Source organism: Carcharodon carcharias, chromosome 3 (genome assembly GCF_017639515.1).
Source record: "Carcharodon carcharias isolate sCarCar2 chromosome 3, sCarCar2.pri, whole genome shotgun sequence".
Taxonomy (NCBI): Eukaryota; Metazoa; Chordata; class Chondrichthyes; order Lamniformes; family Lamnidae; genus Carcharodon; species Carcharodon carcharias.
The window spans coordinates 52,830,276-52,850,777 of NC_054469.1; the positions used below are offsets into that span (position 1 = coordinate 52,830,276).

Here is a 20,502-nt window from a genome sequence, read left to right on the forward strand (position 1 = left end):
AGTCACTTTTGTTATCTTTCAAAATATACTTGCAGGATCAGTAAAACTTAGTTTTACCTATGCCCTTTTAAATATCCTGCAGTGTTTCAAAAAATGTTTTAAAAAATTTTTTGAATATTCTGTAACTAGTAATACATGACTTGTTTTTAATCTTTTGAGCAATAATTTCCACTGAGAAACCTATTAAGAATTATCTTGGACTATTATTCAGTTTAACATGTAATGCAGTGACTAGACACCCTCTGTTTGGACTGAATTTTTTTGGTGTAGTTGATACAAGATCTTTTTGAGGTTTGTGATGGGGTTTCCTATGCTAGACATTACATAATCTACCCTAAGTCCTCGCGTAACGTTGTCTCACTTCAACATCATTTTCCATAAGACTTTCTCTTATGTTGCCTGTCTGTTCACATGACTTTTCTCACAGTGCTTCCAGCCTCGCCCCGTCTTCCTCCTGCTCTTGGCCTTGCTGACCCCTGCTCTTGCCAACTTCTGGCCTCTGTTCTTCAATAGCTCCTGACTCATGACTCCCCTGCTGGTTTCACTCCTGGCTTCGCTCTGAACTCGCACTGAAGTCCTGGGCTCCATCTCGTGGCAGAAGTTGGTGCAAGTAGTCAGGACTTCAGCTGCTACCTGCACCAACTAACTTTAGCCACTAGATAGAGCCTGGTCACACTCAAAGCACTGTGCACAGAGGTGAATATTGTAATTTAAAAAAAAACAATTAATTGTGTTATACTGTATTTCTTTTATATTTAGTGATGTATTTTATTTTGCAAGTTCTTTTAGCTAGGCATGCATAGTGCTGCATGTGTATAGTACAGTATTTCAACTTACACATTGGTTTTTCTGGGTGAGAAATGTCAGAAGGAACCTAACTGTTGCTCTAACATTGATTCCTATGCCAATCTATGATTCACTTAAAGTTGTTTCATTTAAAGTTGTAATTTTTAGTAGTCAACCACAACTTTAATAAATGAGGACTAACTGTATGTCATCTCTTTCCTCCAACTGATATTACATAAGGATGTGATTATTGAAGCATCATTTATGGAGACAAGAAAGATTTTCCAAGTCCTTCTTATTCCAGACATCCTTTCCTGTGTTTTGTGGTGTGACTGTACAGTTTGTTATACTGTTCTATTTTAGCCTGTAGATTTTTGTAGGAAGCAGACATTTATTAACTTAGTTACGGCACCCACACAGAACAACTATAAACAATAATCAGAATACATGAAATTCAAAACTTCTCTAAATTTTGGCAAGTATATATTGAAATAATAAAAATTGCTGACATTATGACTTTAAGAGTACATTTTTCTAAATACTAGGTATTTTCCAGATTAAGATAATGTGTTGGCTTTCTCGATGAAAATATTGAAAAGATTTCAAATTCTTTTTATTTGGCAAAGTAAGTTTTTTTTTAAACTAAGAGGAATGTTGATGTGTTTATCCAGCAGCCATTTTTTATTATGTGCTATTTTGAGTCCAGCCATCTCCGTTCTCTGTCTCAAAATACTTTGCAAATTGGATTTAATTCACTGGCGACGCTTAGTTCTCTCTCTGGCACTCTACTAAACACAGTTTGCTTAAGTTGTCAAGAATTACATTTTCCACTCTTTGTATGTGTGTGTTTTTCACTGGAATGTGGACTTTAGTCTTTGTCAAACGTAATCTACTTCATACTTGTCCCTTAATTGATTTATTTTCTGCCCCTTACCATCAATATGCTATGAATCATGTTCTCATAAAATAGTACAGCACAGAAGGAAGCCATTCAACCCATTGATTCCGTTCAGCTCTTAAGAGCAATCTAGTTTATCTCACTCCCCAGCTTCTGCCCCATATCTCTGCAATTTTTTTCCTTCAATTATTAATTCAATTCCCTTTTGAAAGCTACTATTGAATCTTCTTCAACCGCTGTATTAACAGCAATTTACACTTATATAGTGCCTTTAACATAATAAAATATCCCAAGGCACTTAACAGGAGCATTGTGAACAGCAATATGACACTGAGCCACATCAGGAGATTTTAGGTCAGGTGAACAAAAACTTGGTTGAAGTAGGCATGACAGAGTGCTATAAAGAAGGAAAACAACGTGGAGAGGTGGAGGGAGGGTATTCCAGAGCTTGGCTCTGAGATGACTGAAGACCCACGGAGGAGCAATTAAAAGTAGGAATGCTGAAGAGGTCAGAATTAGATGAGCGGAGGACTGGAGAAATGCAAGCGTTGTTCCATTGTTTAAAAAGGGATCAAAGAACAAAGAAAAGTACAGCACAGGAACATGCCCTCCAAGCCTGTGCTGATCATCTTGCCTGTCAATCTAAAACATTCTGCACTTCCGGGGTCCGTATCCCTCTATTCCCTCCTAATCATGTATTTGTCAAGTTGCCTCTTAAACACCACTATCTTACCTGCTTCCCCCACCTCCTCTGGCAGCGAATTCCAGACACTCACTACCCTCTGCGTAACAAAACTTGCCCCCGCACATCTCCTCTAAAGTTTTCTCCTCTCATGTTAAATCTATGTCCCCTAGTAATTGACCCTTCCACCCTGGGAAAAAGCTTCTGACTATCTACCTATCTACTCTGTCCATGCCACTAATAATTTTATAAACTTCTATCAAGTTGCCCCTCAATCTCCGTCAATCCAGTGAGAACAATCCGAGTTTCTCCAACCTCTCCTCATAGCTAATAACCTCCAGACCAAGCAGCATCCTGGTAAAACTCCTCTGCACCCTCTCCAATGCTTCCATATCCTTCTCATAATGTGGCGACCAGAATTGCATGCAATATTCCAAGTGTGATCTAACCAAGGTTCCTTACAGCTGCAGCATGACTTCCCAGCTTTTATACTCAATACCCCTGCTGATGAAGGCAAGCATGCCATATGCCTTCCTGACTACCTTATCCATCTGCATTGCCACTTTCAGTGACCTGTGGATCTGTACACCCAGATCCCTTTGCCTGCCAATGCACTTAAGGGTTCTGCCATTTACTGTATAATTCCTACTTGTATTAGACCTTCCAAAATGCATTACCTCGCATTTGTCCGGATTAAACTCCATCTGCCATTTCTCCACCCAAATCTCCAACCGATCTATATCCCGTTATATCCTTTGGCAATCCTCTTCACTATCTGCAACTCCTCCAACCTTAGTGTCGTCTGCAAACTTACTAATTAGCCCAGTTACGTTTTCCTCCAAATCATTTACGTACACTACAAACAGCAAAGGCCCCAGCACTGATCCCTGCGGAACTCCACTAGTTACAGTTCTCCATTCAGAAAAGCACCCTTCCACTGCTACCCTCTGTCTTATATGACCAAGCTAATTCTGTATCCATCTTGCCAGCTCACCTCTGATAACGTGCGACTGTACCTTCTGTACAAGTCTGCCATGAGGGACCTTGTCAAAGGCCTTACTGAAATCCATGTAGATAACATCCACTGTCCTTCCATCGTCGATCATCTTTGTCACTTCCTCGAAAAACTCGATCAAGTTAGTGAGACATGACCTCCCCTTCACAAAGCCATGCTGCCCCTCACTAATACGCCTATTTGCTTCCAAATGGTAGTAAATCCTGTCACAAAGAATGTTCTCCAATAATTTCCCTACCACTGACGTAAGGCTCACAGGCCTGTAATTTCCTGGATTATCCCTGCTACCCTTCTTAAACAATGGAACAACATTGGCCATTCTCCAGTCCTCTGGGACCTCACCCGTAGCCAGTGAGGATACAAAGATTTCTGTCAAGGCCCCAGCAACCTCTTCCCTTGCCTCCCTCAGTACTCTGGGGTAGATCCCATCTGGCCCTGGGGTCTTATCCACCTTAATATTCTTCAAGATCCCTAACACCTCCTCTTTTTTGATCTCAACATGATCCAGGCTATCTACACACTCTTCCCTAGACAAATCAACCGCTAAGTCCTTCTCTTTGGTGAATACTAATGAGAAGTACTCATTTAGTATCTCTTCCATTTCTTCTGGCTCCACGCACAGATTCCCACCTCTGTCCCTGAGTGGGACTACCCTTTTCCTGGCTACCCTCTTACTTTTTACATTTGTATAAAAGGCCTTGAGATTTTCTTTAATCCTGGTTGCCAATGACTTTTCATGACCCCTTATAGCCTTAAGTTTCTTCTTACTTTTTTTATATTCTCCACGGGCTTCATCTGTTCCCAGCCTTCTAGCCCTTATGAATGCTTCCCTTTTGCTTTTTGACTAATCTCACAATATCCTTCATTGTTCAAGGTTCCTGAAACTTGCCATACTTATCCTTCGTCCTAGCAGGAACATGCCGGTCCTGAATTCTTATCAACTGACATTTGAAAGCCCCCCACTTCAGTTGTTGATTTGCCCTCAAACATCCGTCTCCAGTCTCGATTCCTCAGTTCCTGCCCAATATTGTTATAATTAGCCTTCCCCCAATTAAGCACCTTAACCCGAGGACTCCTGTTTTCCTTATCCACCAGTATCTTGAAACTTACTGAATTATGGTTACTTTTCCAGAAATGCTCTCCTACTGAAACTTTGACCACCTGGCCGGGTTCATTCCCTAATACCAGGTCCAGTATTGCCCCTTCCCTAGTCGGACTATCTACATATTGTTTCAGGAAGCCCTCCTGGATGCACCTTACAAATTCTGCGCCATCCAAGCCCCTAGCACTAAGTGATTCCCACCCAATATAGGGACAGTTAAAATCACCCACCACAACAACCCTATTGCTTTTACATCTTTCCAAAATCTGCCTACATAACTGTTCCTCAATCTCCCACCGGCAATTGGGAGGCCTATAGTAAACCCCCAACATTATGATTGCACCCTTCCTATTCCGGAGCTCTACCCATATTGCCTCGCTGCATGAGCCCTCTGAGGTGTCCTCCTGTGGTACAGCTGGGATATTCCCCTTAACCAGCAGTGCAACTCCCCCACCTCTTCTACATCCCTCTCTATACTGCCTGAAACATCTAAATTCTGGAACATTTATCTGCCAATCCTGTTCGTCCTTCAACCAAGTCTCTGTAATAGCAATAACATCTTAGTCCCAAGTACTAATCCAAGCCCTAAGCACATCTGCCTTGCCTGTTATACTTCTTGCATTGAAGTAAATGCATTTCACACCCCCCGTCCCACTGTGTTCAGTAATTTCTCCCTGCCTGCTCTTCCTCTTAGTCCTACTGGCCATATTCACTAGTTCCCAGTCCTTTATTTCACCTGCTGACCTATTGCTCTGGTTCCCACCCCCTTGCCTTACTAGTTTAAAGGAAATGCCAAATATTTATAGGCCAGTTAGTCTTACATCAGTGGTGAGCAAATTAGTAGAATCAATCCTGAGAGATAGGATTAACTGTCATGTGGAAAGGCATGGACTAGTCAGGGATGGTCAGCATGGATTTGTTAAAGGAAGGTCTTGCCTCACAAATTTGATTGAATTCTTTGAGGAAGGTAGTGCAGTGGATGTTGTGTACATGGATTTTAGCAAGGCATTTGACAAGGTCCCACATGGCAAGTTGGTCAAGCAAGTAGAAGCCCATGGGATTCAGGGTAATGTGGCAAACTGGATAAAACGTTGGCTTTGTAACAGGAAACAAAGGGTAATGATCGATGGATGCCCTTGTGAATGGAAGTGGTGTTCCACAGGGCTCGGTGTTGGGACCCTTGCTGTTTGTGTTATATATTAACGATTTGGGCGAGAACGTGGAGGGCACAATTGGGAAATTTGCAGATGACACAAAGATTGACCAGGTAGTGGATAGTGTAGAGGATTGCCAAAATCTCCAAAAGGTTGGTGGAGTGGGCGGTAAAATGGCAAATGGATTTTAACATAGAGAAGTGTGAGGTCATACGTTTAGGGAGGTCAAACAGTTCAGGTATTACAAAGTAAATGGGAATATACTAAGAGGGTTAGATGAAGTGAGCAATCTTGGCATACAAGTACACAGGTCCGTGAAGGCAGCAGTTGAAGTAGACAAGGTTGTAAAGAAGGCATATGGAATGCTCTCCTTCATTGGCAGAGGTATAGAATATAAAAGTAAGGATATAATGTTGGAATTGTATAAAACACTGATGAGGCCACAACTGGAGTATTGTGTGCAGTTCTGGTCACCACATTAAAGGAAAGATGTAATAGCTCTGCAGAGAGTACAGAGGAGGTTTACAAGAATGTTGCCAGGTTTAGAAAAGAGTAGCTTCGAGGAGAGATTGGATAGGTTCGGGTTATTTTCCTTAGAACAAAGAAGGCTGAGAGGTGACTTGATTGAGGTGTATAAAATTATATGGGGAATAGATAGAGTGGACAGGATAAAATTGTTTCCCTCGATGGAGAATTCTAGAACCAGGAGAAATAGATTCAAGATAAGTGGCAGAAGGTGTAGGGGGGCCATGAGGAAGAACTTTTTTACGCAGAGGGTAGTGGGTGTCTGGAATTCGCTGCCCAAGTTGGTGGTAGAGGCAGAAACTCTGAACTCTTTTAAAAAGTACCTGGATTTGCACCTTAAGTGTTGTAAGCTGCAGGCTATGGGCCGGATGCAGGAAGGTGGGATTAGAAAGGGCACCTGGGTGTCCTTGGGCTGGCATGGACAAGATGGACTGAATGGCTGCCTCTTGTGCTATAACTTTTCTATAGTTCTATATCTGGGAGGATTGTAGGACTAAATGAAATTGGAGATAGGGAGCGGTGAGGCATAGAGGAATTTGAAAAAAAGATTCTAATTTTAAAATCAGGCAGCGGATTCCAAATCCTAACCGCTTGTTTTCTCATGTATCCCCTGATTCTTGACCCAAAGCTTGGTTTCAAACACCCCATTTTGAATACCAATACTGACAGATCCACAATTTCACCTACCACAGCCCACCTCAGTTGCACAGGAGCCAAAACTCCTGCTTTGTTTCTCGAATGTCTTATCACCCTTCCAATCTCTGAACTCCAGAAACTACAACTCATCCAACATTCCACTGGATTAAATGATGTTCTCAGCGATGGTGGTCTATCCTCTGGCACAGGACTTGAAAGTGAGTCAATGGCCCAGATTTTGTGATTCGCAGTGAAGTGAGGAACTCACCACTGACCTTGAAGAAGGCTGGACTGAGAGATCTAGCAGTCTGTGTGGTGAGAACTTTAACTCTTTTACTGTGCAGTTAAATATATATGTAGTAAAAGGGTGGTAAAAGGAGGAGTAGGGATGATGAGGGACCAACAAGGGATTTACAAATGGAAGCAGAGAACATAGCCGAGGTATTAAATGGATACTTTGCATCATCTTTACCAAGGAAGATGATGCTATCTAGGCCATGGTAAAAAAAAAAGAGGTAATTCGGGCACTAGAAGGGTTTAAAATTGAAAAGGAGGAGGCATTAGACAGGTTATTGTACTTAAAGGTGATAAGGCAGCAGGAGCGGATGAGATGTGTCCAAGGATACTGCGATAATTGAGAGTGGAAATTGCGGAGGCATTGGCCATAATTTTTCAGTCTTCCTTAGACTTGGGGGGGTGGTACCTAAGGACTGGAGAATTGTGAACATTATACCCTTGTTCAAAAAAGGGTGTCAGACTAAGCCCAGCAACTACAGGTCAGTCAGTTTAACTTTGGTGGTGGGGAAGCTTCCAGAAACAATAATTTGGGACAAAATTAATAGTCACATAGACAAATGCAGGTTCATTAGGGAAGGCCAGCATGGATTTCTTAAGGGAAAATGGTGTTTAACTAACTTGCTGGCGTTTTTTGAAGAGGTAACAGTGAGGGTTGATGAGAGCAATCTGTTGATGTGGTGCTCACGGATTTCCAAAATGTGTTTGATACAGTGCAGCACAGCAGACATGTGAGGAAAGCTATAGCTCATGGAATTAAAGGGACAGTAGCAATATGGGGATACAGAATTGGCTGAGCAGCAGGAAATAGAGGGTTAAAAACAAAAAAACTGCAGATGCTGGAAATCCAAAACAAAAACAAAAACAAAAACAGTCCTACTCCAGCCCCCTTCCACAACTCTTTCTCCGGTACATCGATGATTACTTCGGTGCCGCTTCATGCTCTCGTCGGGACTTGGAAAAATTTATTAATTTTGCTTCCAATCTCCACCCCTCCATCATTTTCACGTGGTCCATCTCTGACACTTCCCTTCCCTTCCTTGACCTCTCTGTCTCAATCTCTGGTGATAGACTGTCCACCAATATCCATTACAAACCCACCGACTCCCACAGCTATCTCGACTACAGCTCCTCACACCCCGCTTCCTGTAAGGACTCCATCCCATTCTCTCAGTTCCTTCGCCTCCGTCGCATCTGTTCCGATGATGCTACATTCAAAAACAGTTCCTCTGACATGTCCTCCTTCTTCCTTAACCGAGGTTTTCCACCCACGGTCGTTGACAGGGCCCTCAACCGTGTCCGGCCCATCTCCCGCGCATCCGCCCTCACGCCTTCCCCTCCCTCCCAGAAACATGATAGGGTCCCCGTTGTCCTCACTTATCACCCCACCAGCCTCCGCATTCAAAGGATCATCCTCCGCCATTTCCGCCAACTCCAGCATGATGCCACCACCAAACACATCTTCCATTCACCCCCCTTATCGGCATTCCATAGGGATCGCTCCCTCCGGGACACCCTGGTCCGCTCCTCCATCACTCCCTACTCCTCAACCCCCTCCTATGGCACCACCCCATGCCCACGCAAAAGATGCAACACCTGCCCCTTCACTTCCTCTCTCCTCACTGTCCAAGGACCCAAACACTCCTTTCAAGTGAAGCAGCATTTCACTTGCATTTCCCCCAACTTAGGGTTAGGGTTAGGGTTAGGGAGGGTTAGGGTTAGGGTTAGGGATCTGGGTCTATTTGTGCATAAGTAATTGAAGCTGGCAGGACAGGTTGACAGAGGAGTTCATAATAAAGCAAACAGTACACTGGGGCTTTATTAATAGGGGCATGGAGTCCATAAACATGGAGGTCATGTTGAACGTATATAAGTCACTATTTCAGCCTTAGCTGGAGTATTGTGTCCAGTTCTTGGCACCATATTTTAGGAAGGATGTGAAGTCATTGGAGAGAGTGTAGAGGAAATTCATGAGAAGGTTCCAGGGATGAGGAGCTTCAGTTATGAAGACAGATTGGAGAAGTTGGGACTGTTTTCCTTGGAGGAGAGAAGGCTGAGAGGAGATTTGATTGAGGTATTCAAAATCATGAAGGTTCTGGACAGAGCAGATAGGGAGAAACTGTTCCGACTCGTGAAAGGATTGAGAGCGAGGGGGTACAGATTTAAAGTAATTGGTAAAAGAAGCAATAGTGATGTGAGAAAAAAACTTTTTCATGCAGCGAGTGATTAGGGTCTGGAATATGCTTTACCTGTGAGAGTGCAGTGGATGCATGCTTAATCAAAGCATTCAAAAGGGAATTAGATTGTTATTTGAAAAGCAAGAATGTGCAGTGTTATGGGAAGAAGGTGGGAGAATGGAACTAGGTTGGTTGGTCATTCAGAGAGCTGGTGCAGACAAGATGGCCCAAATGGCCTCCTTTTGCACCTCAACGATTCCATGATCCTGTGCAATTGATTGTAGCTTAGGTTAATGGGGATTCCCAGCTTTCAGCTGCAGTGAGGTTATTAACCTACCTAAGTAGCCAGTTACATTTGAGACAACCAACCGAGAAATGAATCAAAGTTTCACAGATTGCAAAATAAAGATTGGCATGTAAACAGGGGATTAAAGTAGAAGCTGAAATATCATGAACACACTTTAAAGGTATTTAATTATTTAAAAATATAATTTGAAAATATTGTTATTAATAATCATGGAAACATTTAACAACATTCCACAAGTATCAGTTAGTTGGGATGTTTAGCAGGAGTTACTGCTTGGATCACTGTTAAAATCTGTTACAACCCATTGAACCTCTAATGGGGGTTGGATCTAAAATTGTTTCAGAGGCACCAAGCAAAGGGTAATGCTTGATGGTTTTTTAATGACTGGAAGGCTATTACCAATGGAGTTGTGGAGGGCTCACATCAGTGATTTGGAATTGAATGGAGAGGGATGATTAAGAAGTTTTCAGATGAAATAGAAGTATTGAGGAACAGAGACACCTTGGAGTGCTTATTCACACATCCCTGAAGGTGGCTGGATAAGTAGATGAGGGATACCTGCCTTTTTTAACTGAGGTGAAGAATAGAAGAGTGGGGAGGTTATGTTGGAACTTTATAAAACACAAGGCCACATCTGGCATACGGTGTGTATGCTTCACTATGTGATTGCACTAGAGAGGGTACAGAGGAGATGATATGTTGCCTGGACTGGAGAATTTTAGTTACAAGGAAAGATTGGCTGGGCAAGGGTTGTTTTCTTTGGATCAGAGGAGGCTAAGGGGATACCTAATTGACACGTATAAAATTATGAGTGGTCGAGATGGTGGACAGGAAGACCCTTTCCGCCTTGGTTGAGGGTCCATAATCAGGGTCATGGATTTTTGTTAAGAAGCAGGAAGTTTAGAGGGGTTTCAAGGGGGAGTTTTTTTTCATCCAGGTCATGATGGTGGGGATCTGGAACTCACTGCCTCAAAGTGTGGAAGAAGCAGAAACCCTGATAACATTTACAAAGTACTTTGATATGATATGCACTTGAAGTGCTGTACTACAGACAAAGACCTGGAAAGTGAGATTTGGCTGAATAGCTCCTTGTCTAACAGCATGGTCATGGTGGGCTGAACTGCCTCTTTCCATGCTGTAAATTTCTGATACTATGATTCTTTTCTTTTATTTTGTGATGAGATATTGCCACATTGATTTCACTGATGGGTGGTTCTGGTGGTCCACAGCCTGAGGCAGAGTGAATGACAGACCACAACATGAGGATTTCTATGTTAATCTGCTTTATGCTCAAGCCTAAAGAGGTTACGTTCAGAGAGATAATGACGCAAACACTGACAGTCTGCTGGTCAAAAACCCCCTGAAATTTCAGGCCATCAAGAAAACCTGGGTAGATGGTCAATGTAATTGGGTTCCCGCAACATCCAGGTTGGGAAGGGAGACGACAGAGTTGTCAGAGATGGTTTTGCCGATGATCAAGGCCATGCGAGATTATCAAGTTTCAAGTACCTGTGGCTATTGAGGGGTGAGATTAAATGAGTACAAGTGGATGCTCGCTTGCACATGGGTCAATTGAAACCCTTAAGTGGCCAATTAATGGTCTCTTCAGGGCCTCTTCCTGCCACTGCTGTAATTTTATCTGCTGTGGGGGAAAGTGTCCAGCCTGTCCAGTGAAACCTGGTGCACTGGTAGCCCGGTAAAGGGAGTTGCCTAATTTATGTCAACCAGGCCTCCCGCTAGGTATTTTCCCCTTACTTACATTTCCTCTCCTACGCAGTTGTCTACCCCACTCCTCACTTCCCTGCTTCTCTCTCTACCCCTACAGCCTTTTGTTCTTCTTAAAACCAGTCTCTTTTCCCCAACCTTTGGCAGCAATTCCCTATTTGGCTCAGTGATTTTACCTTCCATGTCTGTGAAGTGTTTTGAGACACTTTTCGTTTATTAAAGGCATGGTATAAAGCAAGTTGGTGTTGACAGAAAACTTTTTGCCAACATCAGTGATGTTTGGGTGATTGATGGATGCAAAAGGGAAGTTTCCTGTTTCTCGCTCGACTTTAATCAAGTAGATCGGCAAAGGTTTGGGAGAGAGATTTTAACATGGGTAAATATAAAGTGTTGCACATCAAAGACAAGATTCATGAAAATAAATATGATCTTGTCACAGGATTATATGTCTAGCCAGCTTTTGGACTAGGATTATGCAGAATATTTACTGGCTAGGATCAGATAAGGTCAAGGGGAACCCACTATTTAGGATTCCACCCAATCTATTCGTGATGACAGTGACTGGTTCCCCATCTGGAGGCCATGCTTAATTGACAGTTGGGCCTCCGTTTGGGCAGAGAGCCAGTCACTGACTGTCACAACTGTGGGTAAGTCTATGCCAGAAAGCAGGGGTCATCAGAGGTGGGGTGGGGGTTAAACTGGAGGGGAGGATGCTGGAAGGGGGTGATTGGAGGGGTGAGTGTTAATCGAAGGGGAGGTGATCAGAGGGATGGGCATAATCAGAGGTGGGGGTGGCAACAGAGGGAGTTGCCAATCCTGCAGGGGTAGGTTGAATCCTGTGGGGTAAGGTCGGAGGCCTTGATGGGGAGAGCAGAAAGCTTGGGGTGGGTGGGGGGTGGTGCGGGAGAGCGGTTGGGGTTTGGTGGTGGGGAATAGGATTGTGGTCTGGTGGGAGATTCAGCCTGGCGGTGTGGGTAGAGTGGGATATCGTTGGGGAGAAGGACAGAGGTCAGGTGCCTCGGGGCAGGTCGCAAGACCGTTGTAGGGGACCCCAATCACTGGGGCTCTTCAGGTAGGCATCTGCATCCAGGGAGTAAATGTGAAGGCATTTAGCTCCTCAATCCACTTGCCTGGAGGAATTTGTTGGGTCCTTCAATGTTCAGGAAATCTGACTAACAGCGTTTATTTTCAAAAACAGAATGGTAATGATGCTAACACCCTCTTTATCATATTGAAAGCTACAGTCAGCCTTTTGGTGGCATGGTCACATGCTCAATTTCCAGTTTCAGTTAAAGCCAGAAATGAGCAGAGTGGAGGCAGGTTTCCATTGGAAAACAGATTTCTGACACTTTAATCCCCAACCTAACTTGAATCCACTGTTTTTTTCAATTAAAATTTAGTCCATTATGTCAAACCAGCACTAGGATAGGCATACAACTAACATTGACACTTGTTACAGTGTTCAGCACCGTTCACATCTCCTCAGATATTGAGGCAGTCTGCGTCTATGTGCAGCAGGGCCTGAATGGCGTTCGTGCTTGGGCTGATTGGGGGGCAAGGGCAGTGTTGTATTCATGCACATCCATGCCAAGAGATGACCGTCTGCAACAAGAATATTGGTTGCCACATTACAGGAAGGAATTAATTGCTCTGGAGAGAGTACAGAGGGGATTTACAAGAATATTACCAGGGCTTGAAAATTGCTGCCATGAAGAAAGATTGGATAGGCTGGGGTTGTTTTCCTTGTAGCTGAGGAGGCTGATGGGTGACCTGATTGAGGTGTACAATATTATGAGCAGACTGTTTCCCCTGAAAGAGAGGTCAGTTTCCTAGGGGCACAGATTTAAGGTGATTGGTAGAAGAATTAGAGGGGACATGAGGAAAAACGTCTTTACCCAGAGAGTGGTGGGTGTTTGGAATTCACTGCCTGGTTTGGTGGTGGAGGCAGAAACCCTCAACTCATTTAAAAGGCATCTGGATCTGCACCCGAAATGCTGTAACCTGTAAGGCTACGGACTGGGTGCTGGGAGGTGGGATTAAAATGGGCAGTTAATTTTTTTTTAATTTATCTTTTGGCTGGCACAGATAAGATAAGATGAGCTGAAGGGCCTCTTTCTGTGCACTAACTTTTCTATGGTAAGTACACAGAGAATGTGATAAGAAATAGGAGCAGGAGTTGGCCATAGTGCCTCTCAAGCTTGCTCTATCATTCAGTAAAGTTATGAGTGATCTGATCTTGGCCTCAACTCCACTCTACTGCCTGTTCAAGAATCTGTCTGTCTTGGCTTTGAATGTAACTCTTTCGAGTACAAACACGTTTCCATTTGTTTCAGATGAAGTTACATTGTTTCATAGTTTGCCATTGTGAGATTTGAACTCTTGATCTTGGGGTTACAAGCCCAGTACCATAACCACTTGGCTATTTAGGCCAAGTTCTGGCCTTGAATGTAACTCTTTCGAGTACAAACACGTTTCCATCTGTTTCCAGATGAAGTTACATTGTTTGCCATTGTGAGATTTGAACTCTTGATCTTGGGGTCACAAACCCAGTACCATAACCACTTGGCTATTTAGGCCAAGCAGTGAAGCATCTTGTAACTCTTTCGAGTACAAACACGTTTCCATCTGTTTCCAGATGAAGTTACATTGTTTTGTAGTTTGCCATTGTGAGATTTGAACTCTTGATCTTGGGGTTACAAGCCCAGTTCCATAACCACTTGGCTATTTAGGCCAAGCCTCTGGCCTTGAATGTATTCCATGACTTGAAGAGCCACAAGAAATTAGGTACAGGTGGAAATCACCAGCAATAGAAAAAAATGATCCACTGTGAAAGCTGAAGGTGGTACTTGGGAGAGTTGTACAGAACAAGGATTTTAAGTGAGACAAGAGCAATGAAAGGTGCTTGAGAATGGATATGGTGGGCTTAGCAGAAATAAGCCCCAAGCAGAACTTGCCAATAAGAGCTACACCACCCACACAATAGTTTGGGTGATGGAAAGCCAGATTGGACATTTTGCTGAGGGGGAAGCAATCACCCCATGTAAGCCAGGCTTCACTTAGTGCCAGGATGTTGATAGATTGACATTGAGGTTATGGATGACAGGCTTTGGTTTTGAGGGAGTCAACCGTCTGGAAGGCGCAATGGAGCGGTGATGATTCACTGGCTGACATGGGGGATAGTGGAAGAGGCAAAATGTATGAGGAAAACATTAATCAAGATAAGCAGATGGAAATTTTGAGCTTATTCAAGGGAGTCTTTAGCCTTGGGCAGCAACAGAATAAAAGATGGTCTTAGACATTGGGTGAAGTGAAGGATTGAGTGAGACATGGTGCCAGCAAAGGGCGAATAGCAGAAAGAGAAAGAAGAACAGGGCTTAGAAATGGTATAGAGGGAACATTGTAGTTTTGGGCTCAACCCTGGAGTAATGACTCTTATTCATGTGCAGAGACATATATAGAACGGTTTAAAATTATTTTAGCCAGTGTCAAAGTTTTGGAATGACTTAGGTAGAGGCATTTACACAAAAGCAACAGTGCAGTACCTTGGCAAGTCTTGAGAACAAAGCCTCCAGGAAGGTGGTGTAGTTAGCTAACTAAACTTCGCAATATAATAGAACTTTGAAATTTTACTTGCTTAGAAGACCACAGTGATACTTCCCATCCAGTTGCAAGTGTGGTAAGTGATGCATCCCAATTTATTGAGAAAATAATGGTCAGCTATCAAATTGTCATAAAGAAGCAAGCACCTCTTGATTCCTAAAGTACTGGTCTCAAATGGAATCTATCCAAGAGTAAAAAAATAAGTGAGAGTCGGAATTGGCAGCTGAGGTGGCAAAACACTTTGTAAGCTTATCACTAGTGGCGATAAAGTACCAGATCGTTTCCAGTCTTTGCGAGAATAGTCCTGGGAATTACACGCTAAGATAAAAGCAAAATTCTGCGGATGCTGGAAATCTGAAATAAAAACAGAAAATGCTAGAAAATCCCTCCACATCTTCCAACCTCGTAGTCTCCCAACCCCGGACAGTCCGCTTCTACCTCGTTCCCAAAATTCACAAACAGGACTGTCCCAGTAGACCTATTGTATCAGCCTGTTCCTGCCCCACAGAACTCATTTCTTCCTATCTTGACTCCATTCCCTCTCTCCCCTTGTCCAATCTCTTCTCACCTACATCTGCGATTCCTCTGATGCCCTACGTCATATCAACAATTTCCAGTTTCCTGGCCCTAACCGACACCATAGATGTCCAATCCTTCTACACTCCATCCCCCCCACCAGGATGGCCTGAGGGCTCTCTGCTTCTTCCTTGAACAGAGGCCCAAATAGTCACCATCCACCATGACTCCTCCATCTGGCTGAACTTGTTCTCTCACAAAACAATTTCTCCTTAGACTTGTCTCACTTCCTTCAAATAAAAGGTGTGGCAATGGGTACCTGCATGGGCCTCAGTTATGCCTGTCTCTTTCTGGAGTATGTGGAACTTCCTTGTTCCAGTCCAACTCAGCCCCCTCCAACAACTCTTTCTCGGTACGTCGAAACTGTTTTGGTGCCACTTCATGCTTTCGTCTGGACCTGGAAAAATTTCCGATTTCCACCCCTCTACCACCTTCACATGATTCATCTCCGACACTTCTCTTCCCTTCCTTGACCTCTCTGTCTCCAGGACACCCTGGTCCACTCCTCCATCACAGCCAACACCTCATTCCTTCCCCACAGCACCTTCCCATTCAATCGCAGAAGGTGCAACACTTGCTCCTTTACCTCCTCCATCCTTGCCTTCTAAGGGCTTAAACACTCCTTTTAGGTGAAGCAGCACTTCTTGCGCCTCCTTTAATTTGGCCTACTGCATTCACTGCTCCCAATGCTGTCTCCTCTACTTTGGGGAGGCCAAACACAGACTGAGTCCGCTTTGTGGAACACCTTCAGTCTGTCTGCAAGCATGACCCAGACCTTCCTGCTGCTTGCCATTTCAACACACCATCCTGCTGTCATGCCCACATGTCCACCCTTGGCCTGCTGCAAGTTCTAGTGAAGCCCAACACAAACTGGAGGAACAGCACCTCATCTTCTAATTAAGCACTTGACAGCCTTCTGGACTTAACATTGAGTTCAACAACTTCAGACCATGAACTCTCTCCTCTATCTTGACCCCTTTTTTAACACTTTATTAAAAAAAATTTATCCACTTATTTTTATTTTTATTCATTCATTGTTTTATCCTCTTTTTCCATCCTTTGTCCCCAACCCACCCCAAAAAGGGCCGTCTGTTACTTGTTCCCTGTTGTTCCTTCACAAAGTGCTTACCCTTGTTCTGCTATTAACACGTTATGCTTTCCTACTTTTATGCCACTATCAGCACCTCCTTTGGCCTTTACCTTTTATCCATGACATCTTTGTCAATCTCTCCTTAGCCCCCATCTATTGCTGGCTTTCTATCCAGCTTCACCTGCTCCACCCCCCCTTAAACAGCATAAATTTCATCACATTTCTACTTCTCTTTAGCTCTGAAAAAGGGTCATACAGACTTGAAATGAAAACTCTGTTTCTCTCTCCACAGATGCTGTCAGACCTGCTGAGTTTTTCCAGCATTTTCTGTTTTTATTTCCTGGAAATTACATCTCAGTTGGCTTGACATTTTTGGATATTAAAATGTTATTAATTGCTTTTACACTCGTATTTTTCTCCCAAATAGCTTTTTTTTTCTAACAAAGGAAGCAATTTAGGGGGCATCTGCAAGAGTAAGACCACAAACAGAGTACGGTGTACAGTTCTGGTCACCTGATTTGCGAAAGGATATAATTGTGTTCGAAGCTATTCAGAGAGGTTCAGTTGACTCATTCCTGGGATGAAGGGTTTGCCTAATGAAGAAAGGTTGAACAGGTTGTGCCCATACCCACTGGAGTTTAGAGGAATGAGCGGTGGTCTTATTGAAACATGTAAAATCCTGAGGGGACTTGATTGGTAGATACCAGATGTTTCCTTTTGTGGGAGAGATCAGAACCAGGGGATGCAGTTTAAGAATAAGAGGTCTCCCTTTTAAGATCGGAGATGAGAATTTTTTTTCTCTGAGGACTGTTAGTCTGTGGAATTCTCTTTCTCAGAAAGCAGCAGAGGGTACGTCACGTAATTTATTAAACTGAGTTGAATAGATCTTTGATAGACAAGGGAGTCGAGGGTTACGATGGGCAGACGGGAAAGTGGAGTTGAGACCACAACCAGATCAGCCATGATCTGATTGAATGGCAGAGCAGGCTCGAAGGGCCGATGGGCCTAGTCTTCCTAAGTCCTATGTTCCTACGTAATTCCAAGCCAAAGGCTTATAAAGAACAGATTTAATTTTTTTCTACAGCAATTCTTTGAGAATATAACAATAAATTTAGAACAGATATCAGGAAAGCCCTCTTAATTCAGAGGGATAAATGTCTGCAATCACTATCAATCATGATAATAGAGAGCTTTTTCCACTAGACTGTTAGCTTTTGACTTAAAAGGTGCTTCCTCATTTCCCTTCTCTTGTCTCCAACTTTTGAATTTCTAACTCCAGTTCCGTCGTATTTGAAACCCTCAGTGAAAAATTTACCAGGATTACCAGTTCCCTTCATTGTGTTCACCATTTCAATTATGTCAACTTAAAAAAAATTATTTTGAAAAATAGCCCAAAATATAACTGAAATTTGCAGAGGTAATCATCTGTATGTGTCAAAACCCTGGATTCTCTGTAGGGAGTACCTGATTTATTTTTGATTTAGGTCAACAGCAGTAAGGAGCAGTGCAACCCAGCCACTGAAAAAAAGAGACAGGCCAGAGGAGAAATTTAGCTCCAGATGGTACACAGCTTGGGTTAAAACGAGAGCCAATGTTCAATAATGGTATAGGGGATGCAGTAGAGATACTTGAGATCTGGTCTAGCTAGAATCAGCTGTTCTTAATGAATTGCCAGACATGCTTTAACTTGCACAAAATACAACGCACAGAAAATAAATTGAATTCAGAATATATTGTCTGAGCCTAATGTGCCTATGGGGACATTTTTGTTAGGCATTATCATCTATAGAAATGTGCAAAGTGTTGCTTTGCTTGTATGACCATTATTTACTGTATTGGCGGTGTACTGTCCTTTTTTAGTCAGCAGTAGCAAAGACAAAAATTCTTGGGTTCCCATTAGGCACTAAATTCCAAAGCACTGAACCAGATGTATTCAAAATATTACTACAGATGTCATCCACTATAACGGAGCTTCAACTATGTTGCCAAAAACTTTAGAAACACAAGTTTCAAATCTGCTAATTCCATGGATTTTCGTTATGACTCAGATGCATGCAGTTGGTGGACTTTCAATTTTTTTTCCTGCGGTCATGTATAGAACTAAAAGCACAAAGAAATAATAGATTAAATTGACTACATTTAAATGAGTACAGGACATGAAACATAGGATCTGATGAAAGGTCATCGACCCCAAACGTTAACTGTTTCTCTCCACAGATGCTGCATGACCTGCTGAGTTTTTCCAGCTTTTATATCTTTTTGTTCTTATTTCATGAAAAACACAAGTTGGGAATTTCCAATGATTTTATGGTACAAAGTATGTAGTCAGTACTTGAGGCAATTTCAAATGGCCCCAAAGTAAATTTGGATGTAAGTGCTTTTCAATATTTTGTAACTTGTAAAATTCATTTGTGATTACACTGCATTCTCAACATTTTTTCCAGGTGATTTGTATATGAATGCTGTACTTTTATTTCCACTGGTGAAACTTATGATGAATTACCATTATATGTCTGACTTCTTTAGGTTTCCATGATTCTTTTTTTCTGTCACAGAAACCTCTGTTTTTGTTCAGTGAGATTATATTGCCCTATTTCCTCCTTACTGGATAAATTATATTAAACATTCTGTGATTGCTTTCCAGATCCATGAAAAGCTTCAGCAGTATGAGAGACAGAGTCCGACACCCATTCTTCATAATGCAGCCACTTTGGCAGACGATGTAAGTGTCCTTCATCTTTGTGATGAGATCATTGGATATGAATGCATTCAAAGTGTCTGTTTAGAATTAATAGTTATGTGAGGTGAAGTAAGATCACTCATTTTGTTTCCAATAGAGCTGTATAACGGATTTTCTTAGCTTTTGTTATCTGCTTGTTGAAGGCGGGAGGAATATCAGGCTTTTCCCTTGTTTGACACAAATATTGTTTAATATGAATGGCATATGAAGTTATACAGGGGAGAGCTGTCAACTAACATGATGTTTTAGACAGCAGAAGAAAAACATACAAAAGTATAGATCTATCATAATAAAGCAAGCGGCAGCATGGGTAAAATGACAGACATGGTGAATAAGTCAGACATTAAATAGCTATAGTAAAACTTGCATCTCATTCCTACCAGAATGCTTAGATATGATTTATTATGGGATTTTTTCTAAGAAAATTATGCATGCAACTGGAAATTTATTGATGATATAATTATTAACTGAGGTTGTGCCCCATTTCTTTGAATTAGCAGCAATATGTCCTTTGTGGTCCATCACTCATGTTGCTATTGCCTAAATATTGAAATTGCATTCCAGCTGGGTTCATGGTTTAAAAAAAAGGATAAATTGCTTCTTCCATTTTCCATTCTTTTGTTTGGGTAGGGAAGAAGTTTTGAACACCAGGTACGAAGCTTTGCCCGAAACCCAGAGCTTTTCATGAATCAGGTTTTTTGGTGAAAGATTTTCCTCATGTTTATAGCTGATGATGTTTCACTTCCTCTTTTATAAAAGACCCACCCAAAATGGAGTTTCTAATCCTAAACCTGCTCCTGTGGAGATCTTGTATATATAACTTTGCAAACAATGAGGTGCTGATGCACTTTGGTGTATTAATGCAGCTTCAAAGAATGGGAGGATTCAGGTCTTGTGTACCGGACACTGAGTTCGAGATCTTGCCTGGCTATCTGTGGATGGTGAGGGTTCTTGCCAAGCAGGAAAAGAAAAACTGGTATTACTTTGGTGTATATTGGAATGAAATGTTAGCAAGTAGAATTGGCAGAGGTCTGGAAATGGTGCTGTATCATTTCTACTTGGTCCAGTGGAAGGTGGACCAAATATATAAAAATGGTAAGTAAATCTTTGAAAGAAAAAGCGTATCTAAGGGTACTTCCTTAAGTTTTAATGTTTTCGCTGAAAAGGTACAACAAGGATATTTTCCCTCTTGTCC

At 42.4% G+C, this 20,502-nt stretch overlaps 1 protein-coding gene across 8 annotated transcripts in view; it reads left to right on the forward strand.

Moving 5' to 3' along the window:
* The window catches only part of mpp7a (membrane palmitoylated protein 7a), a 519,275-nt gene that overhangs the window by 240,721 nt on the left and 258,052 nt on the right, over window positions 1-20,502 (forward strand). For all 8 annotated transcript variants that reach the window (XM_041184801.1, XM_041184806.1, XM_041184807.1 and 5 more), the window contains one exon: window positions 19,212-19,289. In XM_041184801.1, coding sequence (XP_041040735.1) covers window positions 19,212-19,289 — 78 coding nt within the window. The remainder of the gene's footprint in view (window positions 1-19,211; window positions 19,290-20,502) is intronic.